Source organism: Meles meles, chromosome 9 (genome assembly GCF_922984935.1).
Source record: "Meles meles chromosome 9, mMelMel3.1 paternal haplotype, whole genome shotgun sequence".
Classification (NCBI taxonomy): Eukaryota; Metazoa; Chordata; class Mammalia; order Carnivora; family Mustelidae; genus Meles; species Meles meles.
Window position 1 is genome coordinate 83,007,741 of NC_060074.1, and position 19,578 is coordinate 83,027,318.

A 19,578-nucleotide genomic window follows, 5' to 3' on the forward strand; every position below is an offset into this window, starting at 1 on the left:
CTGAACAATAATCAAACTGTTCTCAAGTACCCCAGAGTTCTGTGACAGTACTTGAGAGGCCATTTGGCAAGAAACTGACTGATGGGGTAGGTTTCCAGCCCCCCTTGCTCTCCACTCCTCAGCGGAGAAGTTCTGTTTCTATGCATTTTAACATAACAGTATTCTGTTTAATAAGTAGGGATTCACTACTTTAAAAGTTTGAAAATGATTATTCTAAGCACCAAAGTACAAGCAATATGAAAGGGAAAAAATATATAGGAAGTTCTACATTTTCCATGTAGTCCACATTTTTGTTAAAACTACTGCAGGGTCGCACTGGGTGTTGTGCAAAAAGAATGAATACTGTTACGCTGAAAAAATAAATAAAATGGAAAACCAAAAAAAAAAAAAAAAAAACTACTGCAGGGTCAAAAATCGTATACACAATGAAAGTGCTGCTTAAATAGCAAATTATTTAGTGATATAGCTAAGTCTCATACAATGGTAGAGCTATGACATCAAAAAGAAAACTCCTACCTCTTAGAAACTGCCTATATTTTAAGGTAGGATGTGCGACCAAGCAAATACAGTTATCTCTGTATAATGAGGTAGAGCAACAATGGATGCGACCCTATCTCTAACACTAGTAAACAGGGTGAGTGTTTATTCTTACAAGTAATCTAAAATAGGAATTAATATATAATAAAAGCTTATTCTGTCAGTAATTTCAGGTTGAGATTTCATATTCTATGCCTATCGATCATATACCTGAAAAAAGCATTAGTTTATATAAAATGGATTTAAAAAATAACTTAGAAAAAAAATTACATTTATTGCACTGGTAAATTTTTGGCTATAGAGGCAAGTGTGATTGAAAAAGAATCAGGTAGGTGGGCAAGATGCCTGTGATGAATAAGAAAGAACTTTGGTGTTTAAATTGACATCAGTTGAATAAAAGGAGGAGTCTTCCTGCTCCACATTCTTCTTTGACCTTTAAGAATGAACCCATGAAAAATAAGAATTGTGTACATTTTTTAAAAGATGAATTTTCCACAAACACCCTATGTTGCTTTTTAAATCCTGCTACATAGAAAGCTCTATCTAAATACTCAGTCAATACTTTTTTCTTATTTAAAACTAAACTCCTTAAAGTTTTATTAATTTTTATTATTTCTCAATTGAGTACTTTAATTAATGTACCACATGAATCCTGAATAAATAAAATTCCTCAAAGTCTATGAGACTAAAATAATCATGGAGTCTAGATCTTTCCATTAGGAAGAAAACAGGATTTGGATGTTATAGGACTTCTTCAAATCACTCCAACTAAATAGCAGTTGATAAATGCTGGTTCTGGAAGTGATGATGAAAATAAGAGTAACTTTCAATAGTCTCAATGAAGAAAGCTTTAATCTTAAGATTTTGATGCCTGCCACTCCAACACAGGATTTGTTAAGGCTAGTGATAAGAAGTAGACTTTAATTTACCCATATTCTGTAGGGAAGCAGATAGCATAGTGAAAAGCATACAGTTTTTTGTTGTTAGACCTGGACCTAAACCTTGAATCAGCCCCTTATCAGCTATACGATCTAGAAGTCATACGGGGTTAAAATCTGTGTCAAAGGGCTGCTGTAAGGATTAATGAGTTAATCTGTACGTAAAAATTCCTAGCAAGTGCTTGGCAAATAGTAAAAACAACGCATGTTAATTATGTTTTTCCTTAACCAAAGTATACTAAGACAACTGATGAAACTAGTAATTGATCAATATTACCATATGGGCTTCTCCCCAGAAGATATTCACCTTAGTTTTACATTCTTGGACTTTGTGATGATTTCCATTATGAAGAGTTGCTGGAGTGGCATATAACTCTTTGTCTGATCTATTGATTTTCACTTCATTAAGGATTTCACCACCATAGTCTCCCAAATGATATCTTGGAAAGGTAACAAAATATAAGAAAATGTTTTATAGTTTAAAAATAAAAACAATGATATTGCAATGAACTGGAACACAACTAATCAAATAGAATCAACAATTAATCAGATTATTCTTAAAAGAGAAAACTTACAGGAATAAAGCAGCTCATATTTGGGATTTAGCAAAAACCAACCAACCAAAAAACCCCAAAGAATCTCTGAATCTCTGAAGGAACACAAAAGACAAATTTCTCACATATTTAATATTTTCAAACACTGGGAAATGATGTTTAGAATGCTTACCTCACGAATCACATAAAACTGTTAGGTTTAATATAGTTTATTTAACTATATAGGAAAATGACTATTATATTAGAGACACATTTTTTTTTTTTAAAGATTTATCCATTCTAAAGATAGAGTGCACACAGGAAGGGGGAGCACAGAGGCAAAAAACAGAGAGAGAATCTCCAGCAGACTCCTTGTTGAACATGGAGTCCTCTGCTGAGGGGTGCTTGATTCCAGGACCCTGAGATTATGACCTGAGCTGAAATTAAGAGCTGGATGCCTGAGCCACCCAGGTGCTCCATGGAGAACACATTGTTAAAATGCACTGAAACAAAAAATGCTTACTACCTAGTCAGAAAATAAAATCATCTAAAAATTCATTTCCCTCAAATTTTAAAGGAAACTTAAATAAAAAGAATGGTCAAAATGACCCCCAGGTTCTTTTCTAAATAAAATTCAATGATTCTGGAAAAAAAAAAAAAATTAAGTGTCTTAGAGGAGCTATACATATTACACACAAATTTGAAATCCAAACTGATAATCTAGTTTTTTTAAAAAAAAAAATAGTAACACATGAATCCTTCAAAAAATGTAGAATTTGAGAATCTATTCCAATTGTTCTAAAGCTAGGCAAAAAAAACAAAACAAAACATACCGTTTGGTTATATTTTACTCAACATCTGGCTAAAGCTGTGATTAGTATATAATAGTAGCAATGTTACCTTTTTTCCACAACTTCTAAGGTTAAGTGCAATAGTTCTCGTTTTGTTTTCTCTCTTCTCTTAATCATTTCCAAAATTGTTATGGCTCTACTAAACTCTCGTCTCAACTTCAACATCTTTTCATAAGAAGCTTCATCGTTCTTACGATTCTATTGGAAATAAATTTTAGAAAAATAAACAATTAATCCACTTATCCACATTTCCATTTCATTCAACAGAATCTTTGATGAGATCCAAATATGCTCCATAAAAGCAAAATGTTAAAAGTGTTAAATGTAAAAAATCATCTTAAACAGCAACTACATAAGAGAACCTACCTACTTAACTCTGAAAATAGAAGTATAAGCAAACAGTTCTCAAATATTAAAAAAAAAATGTTGCCCATTGTTGAAAAGATGGAACAGAAGGGATCATTCCAATGTAAACAAAATTTTAAGTCTGCCTGAAACCAAACCTAGTGTACCAGAAAATGTAGTCCATTCAAACTGATGCAAGGTATTTTCCAGTGACAGAGAGAAACAGTTCTGTCAAATCAAGGTTACCTAAAAATTGCCAAAATGGGTTTCTATCCATCCATCCAGCTTTGTAATTGTGGGCTGGAAGGTTCAATATACCACAATATAAACACTTGCCTTGACAAGCAAAACCACTCAGAAACTCAAGATATAAAACTGAAAGTCGGATATAAAGCATCTCAAGGAATGTAATAATTATGTTTCAAAGTAATTAACACCTCTCATTGCAGGGCAAAAACCAAGTGAAAACTCTGAATTTTGGAGTATTGTTAAGAAGTTCCTACTTCTTAAGAAGATTTAATTAACAACTCAGAGTGAAAGTCCTGCTTAGTAATTAGACAAAGCTCAGTTGTAATTAGCAGCATCTATCTGCCTATGAAAGTTACAGTTAATATATTTTGTTTAATCAAATAACTACAGAATATTTATATTAGGCATGGAACTATTTGCTTAAAAACAGACCTTATTCTATGTATCTTATTATTCTATATATCTTACTCTTATTCTATGTATCCAGCCAGACTGCACTCACACAATCTTTCCACCCTTGAGTTAATAACTCAATATGACATTATGATCCAGCAATTGCACTGCTGTGTATTTACCCAAGGGATACAAAAATAGTGATCTGAAGGGGCACATGTACCTCAATGTTTGTAAGAGCACTATCCACAATAGCCAAAATATGGAAAAAGCCCACATGTCCGTAGACTGATGAATGAATAAAGGATGTGTGTGTGTGTGTGTGTGTGTGTCTCTCTCTCTCTTTCTATATATACATATATAAAATGAAATATTACTCACCACAAAAAAGAATGAAATCTTGCCACTTGCAATGGCATGGATGGAACTAGAGTGTACTATGCTAAGTGAAATTAGTCAGTGAGAGAAAGATAAATACCCTATGATTTCACTCATATATCGAACTAAAGAAACAAAATAGATGAACATGGGGGAAGGGAAGGAAAAATAAAATAACAGAGAAGGAGTCAAACCATAAGAGACTCTTAACTACAGAGAACAAACTGAGGGTTCCTGGAGGGAAGGTGGGTGGAATATGGGGTAACTGAGTGATGGGGATTAAGGAGGGCACTTGATGTAATGACCACTGGGTGTTATATATAAGCGAGGAATTACTAAACTCTACCCCTGAAACTAATACTATACTATATGTTAACTAACTAGAATTTAAATAAAACCTTGAAAGAAAAAAACCCCCAATATATTAAAGAGATGACTACTAGGGACACAAACTCTGCAGGAGTAAAAGCTGTTGTCACTTCATCAAGCAAAGATCACAAATATTTAGTGTGCTTGTTAAGAGCAAAGCAGATATGGAATATATTCTGGAAGAAAGAATTTATAAATACCTGTTATGACAATTTGAACAGTTTAAGAAATCAGGATTTATGAGCATATCCTAATTGATTTGATGTGAAAAATTACTTGTAAATATTAACCAAATCTTTTGTATTGCTCCTCTCCTCTATTGTCAAGATCAAGTATGTTAAGAGTGGTTAAAAAAGAACGTAATATGACATTACAATGAACCTGAAGCCAGGTTTCATACTAGAGGATTATAAAGGAGAAAATAAAACTTGAGAGAGACTCAAAGTTTTACTCTCTTTTGTGTGTTTCTTGCATTTGAAAATTAATCATCACCTATAAATCATAACTTAAACCAAGTCCTATGAAGGTACTACATACTTGTATTTTAAAATGCTATGTTAATAAGTCAGTCTCTTACCTTATCAAAAGGAAATTAATCTTCTCCCCTCCTTCTAGTACTACATAAGAAAAGGCAAAATCTAAAGTACAGTTTTGAGCAAAAATTTTTGGCAAGCAGGCAGCAATAATACCTTCCAACTGAAATAAAATTAACATGACCAAGAGCAAATATTAAAGTGTCTCCCTGTATAGAGTACTGTACAGGTCCCCTACCCTCAAAAGGCTTGAAGTCTAGTAATAATGAGACAGATTCAAAGATGACTAATAATACAAGGCCACATCCCACCTCAACAATATTCAAAAGTGCACCAGAATCTTTTAAGATTACCCTCCTCTTCACTAAGTGTTCCTTGTGGCCTACAGGCTTTTGCCCTGTCTTAACCAGTCATTTCCCGCTCTCTTTAGACCCAAATAACTACCCTTTTTAATTTTTCCTTTCTTTAGCCCTGTCTTTTCTTTCTTTTATTTTGAAATGATTTCAGATTTACAGTTATAAAACAGTATCAAGAATTCCTATACATCTTCATCCAGATTGCCTAAATGTTATTATTTTACATTTGCTTTATCTCTATGTATATATGTATGCATATTATTTAATCTACACTATTATGGACTAAACGTTTGTGTCCCCTGAAAATTCATGTTGAAACTCCAAGCCCTAGATGTGATGTGATTCAGAGGAAGGGCCTCTGGGAGGTGATTAGGTCATGAGGTTGGAATCCTCACAAATGGATTTGTATGCTTATAAAAGAGATCCCAGAAAGCTTTCTTCCCCTTCCACCATGTGAAGACACAGCAAGATGACTTCTGAACCAGGAAGTAGGCCCTCACCACACACTGAATCTGCTGGTACCTGTATCTCAGACCTCCTAGCCTCTAGGCCTGTGACAAAGAAGTATTTGTTGTTTAAAAAACTCAGTCTCTGGTATTTTTGTTACAATAGCCTAAATGGACTAAGATATACACACACACACACACACACATAAACACATACACAAATAGGGGCGCCTGGGTGGCTCAGTGGGTTAAGCCGCTGCCTTCGGCTCAGGTCATGATCTCGGGGTCCTGGGATCGAGTCCCACATCGGGCTCTCTGCTCAGCAGGGAGCCTGCTTCCCTCTCTCTCTCTCTCTGCCTGCCTCTCTATCTACTTGTGATCTCTCTCTGTCAAATAAATAAAAAATAAAAATCTAAAAAAAAAAAAAACACATACACAAATATGTAAAATTAGTAGTCATATTTAAAAAAATTTTTTGAGACTAGTTGAATATATACTGCCCCTTCATCCCTAAGCACTTTAATATGGACTTTATAGAAACAGTGATACTCTCTTATATAACCAATACTAGTTTTGAAATCAGGAGATTAACATTGACTTTATTCATATTTCACTAATTATCCCACTAATGTCCTTTTTGACAACAAATATAATTGTTAAATACATTTTTTTTTAAAGATTTTATTTATTTATTTGACAGATAGAGATCACAAGTAAGGAGAGAGGCAGGCAGAGAGAGAGAGAGAGAGGAGGAAGCAGGCTCCCCGCCAAGCAGAGAGCCCGACGCGGGACTCGATCCCAGGACCCCGAGATCATGACCTGAGCCGAAGGCAGCAGCTTAAACCACTGAGCCACCCAGGCGCCCCTGTTAAATACATTTTTAATATGTCTACATAATTGTTGCTATGAAGGACATTAGCAGGACAATTTTTATTATTAAATTCAATCATAACATCAAATTTTTTCTTGGTCTAGGATCTGATTCAGGATTACAAATATACTTAGTTGTCATGTCACTTTAATTTCCTATGATTTGGAATAGTTCCTTTGTCTTTCTACAGTGATCACGACCTTGACATTTTTTAAAAAGAATTATTTATTTATGTGGGGAGGGAGGAGTCTTAAGCAGACTCCACACTGAGTGCAGAGCCTGACACAAGGCTCCATCCCACAACCCTAAGATCACAATCTTAGCTGAAACCTAGAGGTGGCTGCTTAACTGACCATGCCATCCAGGCACCCCATGATCTTGATATTTTTAAAGAATAGAAGCCACTCATTTGTAGGGATGTTCCTTAATTTGGGTGTCTTTGCTGCTTCTCCATAATTAAAATCAGGTTATATTTTCTTAATAGGATTATCACATAAGTGGTATTGTATCCCTCTCCTATATCAGGAGTTAAATGATACTTATTTGTCTCCTTACTGTTGATGGTAACTTTGTTCACTTGATTAAGATGGTGCCTATCAGGTTTCTTCAAATAACTGCTTTTTCCTTTTTTAATTAGAAAGTATGCTGTACGACTATGTACCTTGTTTCTCATCAAATTTCCTCCCAACATTTTATTATTATTATTATTACTATCATGGTTGCCAAATGGCGATTTTCAAACTTCCTCATTCCACTGACACTCGAAGGTAAAATTCTACTGTTAAGGAAAAGTGTTCCCTTCTCTTTTATCAGTCAATCCATCTACCAATCATCCATCCATCCATCCATCTATTTATATCAGTATGGACTCATGGGTTACTTATACTCTATGGGTTATTCATTACTTTATTTATATTGACACTTAGAACTGTCCCACATCTGGCTAGTAGAGTTCCCCTTCAAGCTGCCTCTTCAGGCCATCTGAGATCGGTCCAACATTCCTTAATCTTCAATCAACAGTCTTACTTTCTGGCATAGCAGAATGTTCCAAGCTTATCCTTATATTTCCTAGCCCTCAACCAGGAAACACCATTTTCCTAAGAAAATGGAAAATGATATTTAAAAATCATGATCTACATAGTAGGCATGCTCAGCATCATTGCTTCTAGACCCTCTCAGCATACAAAACTAAGAGATACACCTGTAATATGTATAGGTACATATACATGCACAGATCCACATCTATTTCTGACTCTCTCTCTATAAAAACAGTGAGTTCATACTGACATTTTCCCCATGCTTTTAAGATGGCCCTAACCCTGTTTTCAAATCCACTCATTTTCTTTATCTGTCCTCACAACAGTCTCTGCTCTGGACCAACTCTTTTCTCCCTGTTCCCAGTTACATATTATAGTTCTGACCTACTGCCAAATCTCTAGGAAGTGGTTCTCAAACTGCTGCACTTTTTCGCTTTTAAATTGTTGCACTTTAGAATTAACTACAGATCTTTTTATAACCAAGGATAATTCACAGGAGACTGTCATATGCAGCCAGACTGAGAACAACTACTCTGAGTTTCCTTTCCTGTCTATCTTGTTTATTCTGGGCCACACAGAGGGAGGAGAGAAAGTGCAGTTGTTAACAGTTGTATCAATGGGGTTAAACATATTAAACACACATGCTGATTCAAGACCTTCCAATCAGTGCTTTCAGACATACTGGTGCCTTAAGACTGTCTCATTTAAGAATGTCCTTAAGTACTTAAGCACTCGCAAATTAAGTATTAGTTTAGTGAACTAAAACTAAATTCTAGACTGCCAAGAAAATATTTCAGAAGTCCTTTATTTTAGAACCTTTATATCTAGCTATATACATGTATTCAATTTTGTGGAAACAGAAAAGAAAGTAGAGAACCATTGTTAGCTGTATTCATTTTTGTATATCCCATGCTTGCCCACCTCTGGAACACCTGGGGATATCTACTGTTGACTGCTTTCCCAACTTTCTCATTTTGAAACACATAAATATTTCTAAGCAGTATTAGTGTGCATGAAGGGGTCTTGGTCCCACAACTGAAAACAGAGAGGAATAAAAAGACTACCAGAAAAGAAAATGGACCACTCTGCAGAGGAAGATCAAAATAACAGATAAAAGAAAGGGTAGAAATCAGTGTCAGGAAAAAGTGCTAGTAGTTATTCACAATGGTGAAGTACCTAAACATATGAACCCAGTCTAGCAATTCTCAATATACACTGGTTAGAAAACAATGATTTAACCTATTTAAGAATTAAGCAGATTTAAATATTTAGAATATTCTTTACATGTCAATAAATACTGCTAATTTTAAGTACCCACTCACGAAAAGAAGTCCAATGATACTCTTCCTTCAAAACACAATGCTAAAAGTCTATGTTTTGTAATACAGCTGAATCAATTACATTGCTTTTAAAGATTTTACTTATTTATCTGAGAGAGAAAGCATGAGCAGGAGGAGGTACAGGGGCAGAGGGAGAAGCAGACTCCCTGCTGAACAGGGAGATAGAGGGGTTGATCCCAAGACCTGAGGATCATGACCTGAGCTGAGGGCAGATGCTTGACCGACTGAGTCATCCAGGTGCCCCAATTACATTTCTTTTAAAAAGCAGATGGTAGTTCAGATTTTTCAATGGTTCAGATAAACCTCTCCTTCCTCATGTTCAATTGTCTGTATTTATAAACTTACCCCACATTAGTCTTTTCTAAGCAAGATGCTAAATCTTCATAAAGTATCTTAGATTTCCTTAGCTAAGAACTAAAATGCCAAATTGAAAACTTAGCCTGGATTAGGGTATGTCATCTACACTTGGGAAATCCAAGGAAGACTTACAGAAAATGGTTGTTAACCAGTAGGAGAATTTCTCCTAAAATACACTATTCCTGGCAGCTGTTACGCTTCACAGCTGTTACATTAACAACTGACAATGACAAGCTTTTAATGTTAGGAGAAACAGGAATCCACAGAAAATGCTTTGCCTCCAAATCACAATTACTCATGGCTTTTACATTTATATGTTCCAATTTTTTGCGAGTTAGAGAATGTATTACTATGTATGGTGTTTACTGTTAATTATGAGAAATGGAAGACAGTGAATACCCCCTCTGAAGTAACAGATTCCTCTATACCATATCATTCTACAATATGAGACCTTTTTTTCTCAAAATTCCAGCTCATACTGCTTCTGAAAGGCAGATGGGGACAAGTTCATCAATTTGAAATTTGCCACAATGGACAACTCAGAAAAGAAGAAAAACATTCCACTGTTACTTTTGACTATTGGCAGAATAGGCTTGAAAATGAACTTTCCCTACTTCTCATGACCCCACAGTAGGTAGAAGCAGTAAAGTCCATTTTTTATTTACAAGAATTAGAATGTGGTTTCAAAGGAGCTATAAGTTCTTAAGCTGCCTAAGAGGATATGTATAGAATGTATATATAATTTACCGAAGAACTCAAATTTCTGAGGTACATAAAGATATATAATTCCTTTTACTACTTCAATTTCAAGTCTGAAACGGTATAAACAGACCTATAAAGAGCATGGGTATTAGATATCATACCAACAGAAGCTGACCGATGGAAGCTACTGAAGAGCAGGATTTCTAACATTAAGTTTAACAATGTTATTAGCTCCCCTGTATGTTCAAGGCATTCAAAATTATTGAAGTTATTAGCAGAAAAAAAATTGGTCTTAAGTACTATTAAGGCACACTCAATTAAATCTAATTTGCACATTACCTTTCGAGTTTGCATTTTCTCTGTTCTCCTCCGAAAGGCAACATAAGGGTCATTGTTGGTAGAGCCGTCTCTTTTCTCTTGTTTTATCTGAGGAATGAGGGACGGCCCCCTGCAGTTTTTACGTTTTCTTACCCAGTAGTCATACACAGCTTTAATAAGGTAATCATCTTCATTTAGCAGCAGTTTTGCTTCCTGAAGTGTTACAAGCTAAATGAAAAATACAAATTGTCATCAATCATAAGGTTTGAAAAAGAGAAATCAAAGTTAAGCTATATATACCTATAGAAAAAAATGTCATCAGTCTAACAATTATGACTAGACATCATGATGGCAGAAAACACAATTCAATTTTGAATTTTATAAAGGATTTATTAGTAAAAAGATTTATCTAAAAAATTATACTTTGCTCTGAGAGATACTAAGTACCACAACTTAAAATATTTAAGAAGCCTAAATGAACAACAGTTGAGAAGATTTATGTCCCAGTTAAGTCTGTTGTTATGTCTTGAACAGTGATCCTAGGATGGTTCCTCTAGGAACTGTCACACTGGTATTTCAGGGATCCACTTCTTTATCAATGCAGTCCATATAAAGTTGACTATCTCAATCAAAGTTTTGGAAAAATTTGCTTGGTCATATCTATTTCTTTACTGCTGGTAAAGATAAAATAGATTGATCAGCTTTAGCAGAATGGATTATGGGTTAATCATATCCATCTACAGTGAAATCTAGATAAAGATAATGGGAGCTTTAAGACTCCAGTTTTAAGACTGGAAAACCTCAGTAAAGGGCATCCCAATCTTTTTACTTTTATCATTTTGGAGATGAAGATTCGTTTTTAAAACAAACTGAGATATCTCCTAAGAAATGTTTTCCTAAAACTTGGAAATGAAGGGGGAAATTTTCTTTCTGAAACTCTAAGATCAACATAGGAATTGATCTGATGGTTGTTATGAAGTCAACTGAAGATAGCATGATCCACCAAATAAATCTGATTTCTCATACTGGTATAATTTCATGGAATAAACGCAATAGTCATTGGACTTCCAGTCCTATGATGGTGATTACCAGGGCTAATTAGTTGGTTTCTTATTATAATTTGGTTGCCAAGACTGGCCACAGGAAGAGAATATACTGACAATGACAACTCAAGTACTCTAGTCCATGTAATGATTACATTTAGTGCAATAAAATTTTATGTGGCCACAGTTTGGCTTAATCAATGTCTCAGTGAAGTCATGTTAAATTCATCTGAATGGCTGAGTAACTTGGGTCTTTAAAGTGGTGGGCCAGAGCTTGGAACAAGGTATCAAACCGAAAGAACTAATACTTCCAAATATCAACTTTAAACCGGCACCTTTGTTAGCAGAAGTTCTCTGGAATAGTTCAAGGTCTATACGGTGCCAGTGGTAGAGTAAGAACCAAGCTTTCTGGATCTAATAAAATTCAGCCTCATGCTTACAGCATCATAACATCATGGAAGCTTTTGTGTGCCCTGGGAACCAAGGGAAACAATGCTGTGATATGCTACACATCTTCAACTCTTTGGTCATTCTGATAAAATGTAACCTTCACTAATGGTATCAAGAACATACCTTAACTTTAGAGTGGGGAGGAGGATAGGTTTCTTCCTATCAAGCCATAGAGCAGTAGTGAGATTCTTACATAATACTATCAGGATAATACTGCTTCCTATTCTCCCTGCAGGAGATGTAAGGGGATTAAAACACTGCCTCAGATTTCCTTCTCTGGTGCTTTCTGCTCCTTCTACAAAGGTCCTTCTGCCTGGTTGATAAGTACCCTCTTTATATCTCAGATAATAAGAATTCAATACACTGTTTACAATTAAACATCCTGACATTTCTTTCCAATGTTAACCATATTTCTCAGTTTACTGATGTTTTCATGTTGCTATACAGTAAATTTTTATTTTACTGAGTAATTGAGTTTTAATCATTCTGTTAAAATTATCTTTAGTTATTCTAAGGCATTTAGTATCACTTGTATCGTTATCATCATGCTGATAGCACCAATTTGAGTGGGTAAGAACTAGTTGTAGATAAAGTAGTCCCAAATTATTAGGACACAATTAAAAATCCACAGAATCAGAATCCTACTACTTTTCTATCTTAAGAAAAAAGTTCTGCCATTCAGCACTTTCTCTACTAGAAAGCAGTGGAAACCAGTATTTACTTGACAAAAAGGTCAGTGATAAAAGTTATTATTTCCAAGATACCTCTGAATTGTTTGATTTACTTACTTTGGGGGCTTGGAGATGAAATAAAAAATTATTCCACTAGCTGGACTTTTCTTCTAGATTGCCACTAGCTTCATGAGGACAAGGATCACTTAGTTTGTTTACATACAGATTCATGGTTCAGCAATTTCAAGAAATACATTTATAATACATAAATGAATAAACTACGTATAAAAAGTAATGTTTTAAAAATATAGTCAGTAAAGCAATAAACAATAATCAACTACTATCAGTCTATCTTTGTGTTACATAGGTTGTGGGGAAATTAGGGAAAAAATTTCAAGATAAAACTACTACCAACAGAAACTGAGAATATGACAATCAAGGCAAGACAAATACAATTTAAACAATGAGAGAACAATGTCAGAACTTTAGAACTCAGTATTAGTGCATTAAGACAGAACCACAAAATACTCCACCTGGGAGTGCTTGAGTTGGTAGCTTAAGAGACAAGTATAATTTCTGAGAACAGATATTGAAGAAAACAGCAACAAGAGGTAGAAGAAGAGGAGATGAAGAAAGAAGAAGAAAAGATTCTAGAAATGTAGAGGTCAACAGCATCCACTACTACTGGGATATTTAGTAGGATATGGGCTGAAATGAATGGATGATAATGAGAAGGCCATTGGTGACCTGGGGGCAATCAGTATACTGAAATGCACCAGAGTAGAGAAAAACGTTGAACAGCATGTCAACCTTTTAAAAATGTAACTGATGGGGGAAAAAAAACAAAACAAAAAGGAGAGACAAAGGGTGGTAATTTATAGAGAAAGATGGGGTCAAATGAAAGGGTTCTCTTGGAAAAAGGGAGCCTTGGCATATTTTTGGGCAACGAGAGAATGAAGAAATGAGAGAAGAGATAATTAAAGATGAAATATGCAAGGAATATACTGGTGCACGAGGAAGAGTTAAAATTAAAATTTAGGGACTGAAGGAAAAGGGACAAAAAAACACATCGTTGTGAATTTTGGGAGTCACTATAGTTAACTCTCTTAACTACACATGATACAGGATCATGTGTAGTTAAGAGAGCTAAGAAAAAAAAAATAAGTCAGAAAAGTAAACTTGAGAGGTCTGTGGACCACCTAGGTGGAGATGCCAACAGGAAGCACAAAAAGAGAAAAATGTCCTGGAGTTTGAGAAGGAGGTCAAGTGTAAGGATATACGTATTATTACCCTCACAAAAATCCTTGCTAAGGGGATATTAACCCCAAACACACAGGACAAGACGACCAAGGACAGAATTTCAACAAACTCTGATGTTTGCAGAAATTAATGAAAGGACTCAGTAAAAGACAATTATGAGGAACGATCACAGAAAATAATTTAAAAAATCAGAAAAGAATAAAGTATATTCAAAAGACTAAAGGTGATGAGTTCAAAGAAGTAAGGAGAGCTCAATTAAAATAAATGAATGGGGACTATATAATGACAGCATTTGGCTGTGATCAGTCTGATCAGTCTGTTTTTATGTCTTCTCTATCAACCTAATAAATATTGCTTTAACCACAAACTTGATTTCTTGCTTTGAGATCTGCTACTATGTCAGCTGCAAAAAAGGAAAAATAAAGAAACCATGGAACCCATAGTTCAGGCACTTAGAATGATAATAGTCTTTGGTATCTTTAATCCTTAGTCCTAATAACAGGACCATTACCTTGTCCCTAAAATGAACCTCCACCTTTGTCTACACTACTGAAAGCAGGTGCTATCATGCTGCGCCTACTCGGCTTTAGGGTTTAAAGCCTGTCACTGAGCAAAGAGAAGTAAAATAGGTATTTTACTGATTATACATAGATCGTTAATTGTATTATTCACAAATGCTTTTTGTTTATCCTGTCTCCCCACTTAGATAATAAGCTCCCCAAGGGCAGAACTTCTGTCATCTCTCTTGTTCACCCAAGTACTAAATAATTATTACTTAGAGAAATGAAATAAAGCAAATTACAGAGCAGAGAGCTGAAGGCTTCACCACCAGTAATTTCTGAGCAATCATGGAAAATAACAGAAATACCAAAATAAAGACTAAACTTAGGACTGCTAGAGAAGTTTGCATATTAAGAAGAAAAATGAAATCATACTTAAAGCCTGTGATCAAAATCTCAGGAAAACTGCACTAATAAGAATATTTTTGATACTTAAATGTGATAATTAAAACAAATTTGCAATTAAAAAAGACAATCTCTCAAAAACCAAGCTGAATTTTACAAAATTCAGTTTTCAATGTACTTCTTTTGATTCCACATCAAATATTATTTTCCATCCAAATGGGGGAAAAAGATTAGTAGAAAGGCTAAATATGCAGCAAAGTCCTCTCACAATTAGAAACGTTTTAAAAAATGTTCTGTAGAGCTGGTAATGCTTCAAGGATTTAAAGGACTTAACTTGGGAGGTAAAGGAAAATAATGAATTTGTAATGGGTAAACTAGTGAAAAGTGTTTAACGTCTACTGTAAAACATTTATTCATTTCTGTAACTTACTACATTAATAACAATATATTAATACACCACACAGGTACACCAAGAAGTTATTTTTAAAAGTAGTTTATTTTTAAAATCCAATTACAATATCTATACAAGTTCATAACAGTAAATTTGGAAAACAGAAAAACAATAAAGAACATAAAAATCACCAATAATTCTATCACCTAAATAGAATCATTACTGGTATTTTGTTGGGCTTTCTTCATCTTTTTTTTATTCAATGCACACATATAAGTGTAAATGCTTTAAATGAATCTCAGAGATTTGTACTTAATTCTGTATCCTTTTTTTGAACTCTAACATTATATAATGAGCAATTTCCACTGATATTCAAAATGGTTTTTAATGGCTGTGTGATATTCCACCCTACAGACAACTTAAGTTATTGTGAACATCCTTGTTCAAAAATCTTTGACATTTTTGCTAATTTTTTTGAGAATGATTCCTAGAGGCAGGATTACTAAACCAAAAGGTACAAACATTTTAAGGTTCCTGACATATGTTGTCTAATTGCTTTCCAAAAGACCATACCATTTTCAGTTCTCTATATCATATTTAGATAGTCCACTAAAGAAAATCATCTCCTTATGAGAAATTTTTTTTCACTTAATAATTTTAAGTAATATGTAAGTAAAATTAAAAATACATCTAAAATGATAATAAGTACCTTAATAAATGTGAGCAACTAAGAAGGATTTGGTATGAGTTATCTGCCTTAGAGATACAACCAAGCAAATTTAGCCTTTGAAAAGGATCAAGAAGATGTTGTACAGCATTGCAGCTAGTATTATTTTTATATCCAAACAAGAAGGTCAGAATAGTATTCTTCATACTCCTATTCAAAGAAATTATGCTTAAGTATTCAGTTCAAGAAATACTGTATATAGAAATTCTAGGAAAATTCAAAAGGCAGTATAATACAAAACACTCAGGTCTAAAGAAAATGCAAAATAAAGTTGCTAACTGGATTAATTTTAAGACAGGAGACATTTTTACAAGGTACAGTACCTGATTAGAACTGGCTTTTTCAAGTCTGTCAATCATAATTTCAAATTGCAAAGGCTTAATTTCCATCTTTCTGTTAAGTCTATTTAATAAGGTCTCATCTTCTGAATCCATATCATAATCTGGTTGCTCGTTGTCTAGATTAAAGGCTAGAAAAGAAAAGAAAAATTCTTCAAACTGAGGAGAAATTATGGAGTTATGGAGTCATATAGTGTTTATATTTGACCATAGAATACTTCTAAATTACAATGCACTGACCAAAGAGTTGCTCATGAGCTGACATCTAAAAACTGGTTCCAGGGTACACGGGGAACTAATGTAACATACACTCTGCACCAACTATTGTGTAAAAAAATAATAATAAATTTAAATTGGTTTCAGAGACTAAAAGCACAGTGGAAGAAAAAAATCTTAATTTATATATGACTTAAAGTATAATAAAAGAATAACTAAGATTAATTTATTTTAAAAATAAAGGATCACGACAACTACTAAATGGGAAAAAATATTTGCAAATGACATATCTGATAAAGGGTTAGTATTCAAAAGATAGAAAGAACTTATACAACTCAACACCAAAAAAACAAATAATCCAACTAAAAAACAGGCAGAAGGGTGCCTGGGCGGCTCAATGGGTTAAAGCCTCTGCCTTCGGCTCAGGTCATGATCCCAGGATCCTGGGATCGAGCCCCGCATCAGGCTCTCTGCTCAGCAGGGAGCCTGCTTCTCCCTCTCTGCCTGCCTCTCTGCCTACTTGTGATCTCTGTCAAATAAATAAATAAAATCTAAAAAAAAAAAAACAGGCAGAAGATATGAATAGACATTTTTCAAAAGGCATACAGACTGTAAACAGATATAGATGTTCTATATCACTCATCACCTCGCAAATGCAAGTCAAAACTATAAAGATATCACTTCACACCTGTCAGAATGGCTAAAATCAAAAACTCAATCAGTAAGTGTTGGCGAGGATGTGGAAACAAATGAACCATCTTGCACTTCGTGGGAATGCAAACTGCTGCAGCCACTGTGGAAAACAGTATGGAGGTTTCTAAAAACAGAACCACCCTATACTACTACCCACTACTGGGTACCTATCCCAAAAACAAAAACCCCCACTAATTCATAGGGATATATGCACACCTATGCTATTGCAGCATTATTTAAAACAGCCAAACTATGGAAGCAGTCCAAATATCCATCAATAGATGAATGGATAAAGAAAATAGGGTACACATACAATGGAATATTATTCAGTCATAAAAAGAAATCTTGTCATTTGTAATGACATGCATGGAGCTAGAGAGTAAAATGCTAAGTGCAATAAACCAGTCAAAGAAAGACAAATACCATATGACTTTATGCATACATAGAATTTAAGAAAGAAAACAAATGAAAAAAGGAAAAAAGAAAAGAGAAAGACAAACCAGAAACCAGACTCTTAACTACAGAGAACAGATTACCAGAGGGGCAGTGGGGAAAGGAGGGGGAGAGGTGTAATAGGTGAAGGGGATTAATTGCACACTTACTCTGATGAAAAGTGAGCAATATACCCAATTGCTGAATCACTGTATTATGCACCTGAAACTAATATAATGCTATATATTAACTAAACTGGAATTAAAACCAAAAAATTAAAAATAAATACTTTTCACTAATAGAAAAAAATAAAGCATCAATTATATGCCCAAACAGTAGCAGTTATTAAAAAAAAACAAAAACAAAAACGATGATATGGATTTGTCAACATGGTAGTTTGGTAATGTAATGAGAAGCTACAGAAGAAAATTAAGAGGGTCGCCTGGGTGGCTCAGTGGGTTAAAGCCTCTGCCTTTGGCTCAGGTCATGATCCCGGGGTCCTGGGATGGAGCCCCGCATCGGGCTCTCTGCTCTGCAGGGAGCCTGCTTCCTCCTTTCTCTCTGCCTGCCTCTCTGCCTAGTTGTGATTTCTCTCTGTCAAATAAATAAAATATTTAAAAAAAGAAAGAAAGAAAGAAAGAAAATTAAGAATCTAGAAATAAGGGCACCTGGCTGGTTCAGTCAGAAGAGTATGAGACTCTTGATCTTGGGGTCATGAGTTCTAGCCCCATGCTCATGTAGAGATTACTTAAACCAAATCTTCAAAAAAAAAAAAAAAAAAAAGAGAGAGAGAGAGAGAAAAGAAAAGAAAGAAAAAAGAGTCTAGAAATAAACCGAAGTACAAAGAATGGAATGGCATTTCAAAACACTGAGGATAAAGTAGATTATTAAAAAAGGGTCCTACTTACTAGTTATCTTTAAATAATTTAACCTGGAATTCTACCTTATTTCTAATACCAATAAATGATATATTTAACAAAATTTCATAGTAAAAAAAAAAAAACAAAAAAATGCTAGAAGAAAATGCAAGGGGAAAATGTATGGGTGGGTATAAGCTCAGAAGCCATAAAACTGATTAAATACATGGAAACACAAAAACAAGATATGTTTCACTTATCAAATAGACTAAAATCTAAAACTTGGTGATAAACTATTTTGGAGTGAATGGGGGACTGTGAACAGGAAATTAAAGGTTTTTTTTGTTCAATTAAAAACACATACTCTTGGACTTGTCAATTCTATTTCTAGGAATTTATCCTCTACACACACATAGAGAAAAAGATAAAATATACAAGAGTATAAGATGTGACACTGTAATAATTAAAAAATATAAAACAAGCAACGTATGTGGGAACAGAAAAACATATGATGATTTGTACATACATGCAGTAGATGGAAGCCCTAAAAATGAATGACAACAATGTATGTACACTAATATGGAAAGAAACACATACATACACACATATGCTCTCTTATAATCACACAGAGTATTTCTGGAAGGATACACAAGCAAGTGGTAATAGCTTTCCACTTCTGGGAGGGAGACTGTGTAGGTAGGGAAGTGAGTGTAACCTGCTGTTTGAATATACAAGCCATTTACAAGGTGACTGGTTATAGCTCAGAGAATTTATAAAACAGAGGTGGTCTAAAATTAGCTGATAAAGCACATATTCTTGCTAAAGGTACCTTTCAAAGTCCCTTAGATTACCTTTTACTTGGATATATTCATATCCAAGTATCCAACAGGCACCTTTCAAAAGTCCCTTAGATCACCTTTTACTTGGATATATTCATATTCAAGTATCCAACAGGCATAGCTATGCAGTGGAATGAAAATACAAGGAACCCAGAAGAAGAAATAATGCAAGAAAACTTCCCAGAGCCAAAAAATGTCAAGTT

The 19,578-nt window shown here is 34.4% G+C and overlaps 1 protein-coding gene across 3 annotated transcripts in view; it reads right to left on the minus strand.

The window, feature by feature from the left end:
* The window catches only part of EPC2 (enhancer of polycomb homolog 2), a 114,808-nt gene that overhangs the window by 20,937 nt on the left and 74,293 nt on the right, over nt 1-19,578 (minus strand). For all 3 annotated transcript variants that reach the window (XM_046019324.1, XM_046019323.1, XM_046019322.1), the window contains exons 3-6: nt 16,324-16,469; nt 10,575-10,781; nt 2,909-3,057; nt 1,783-1,915 (exon numbers count right to left, since the gene is read on the minus strand). In XM_046019324.1, the coding sequence (XP_045875280.1) occupies nt 1,783-1,915; nt 2,909-3,057; nt 10,575-10,781; nt 16,324-16,469 (635 nt within the window). The remainder of the gene's footprint in view (nt 1-1,782; nt 1,916-2,908; nt 3,058-10,574; nt 10,782-16,323; nt 16,470-19,578) is intronic.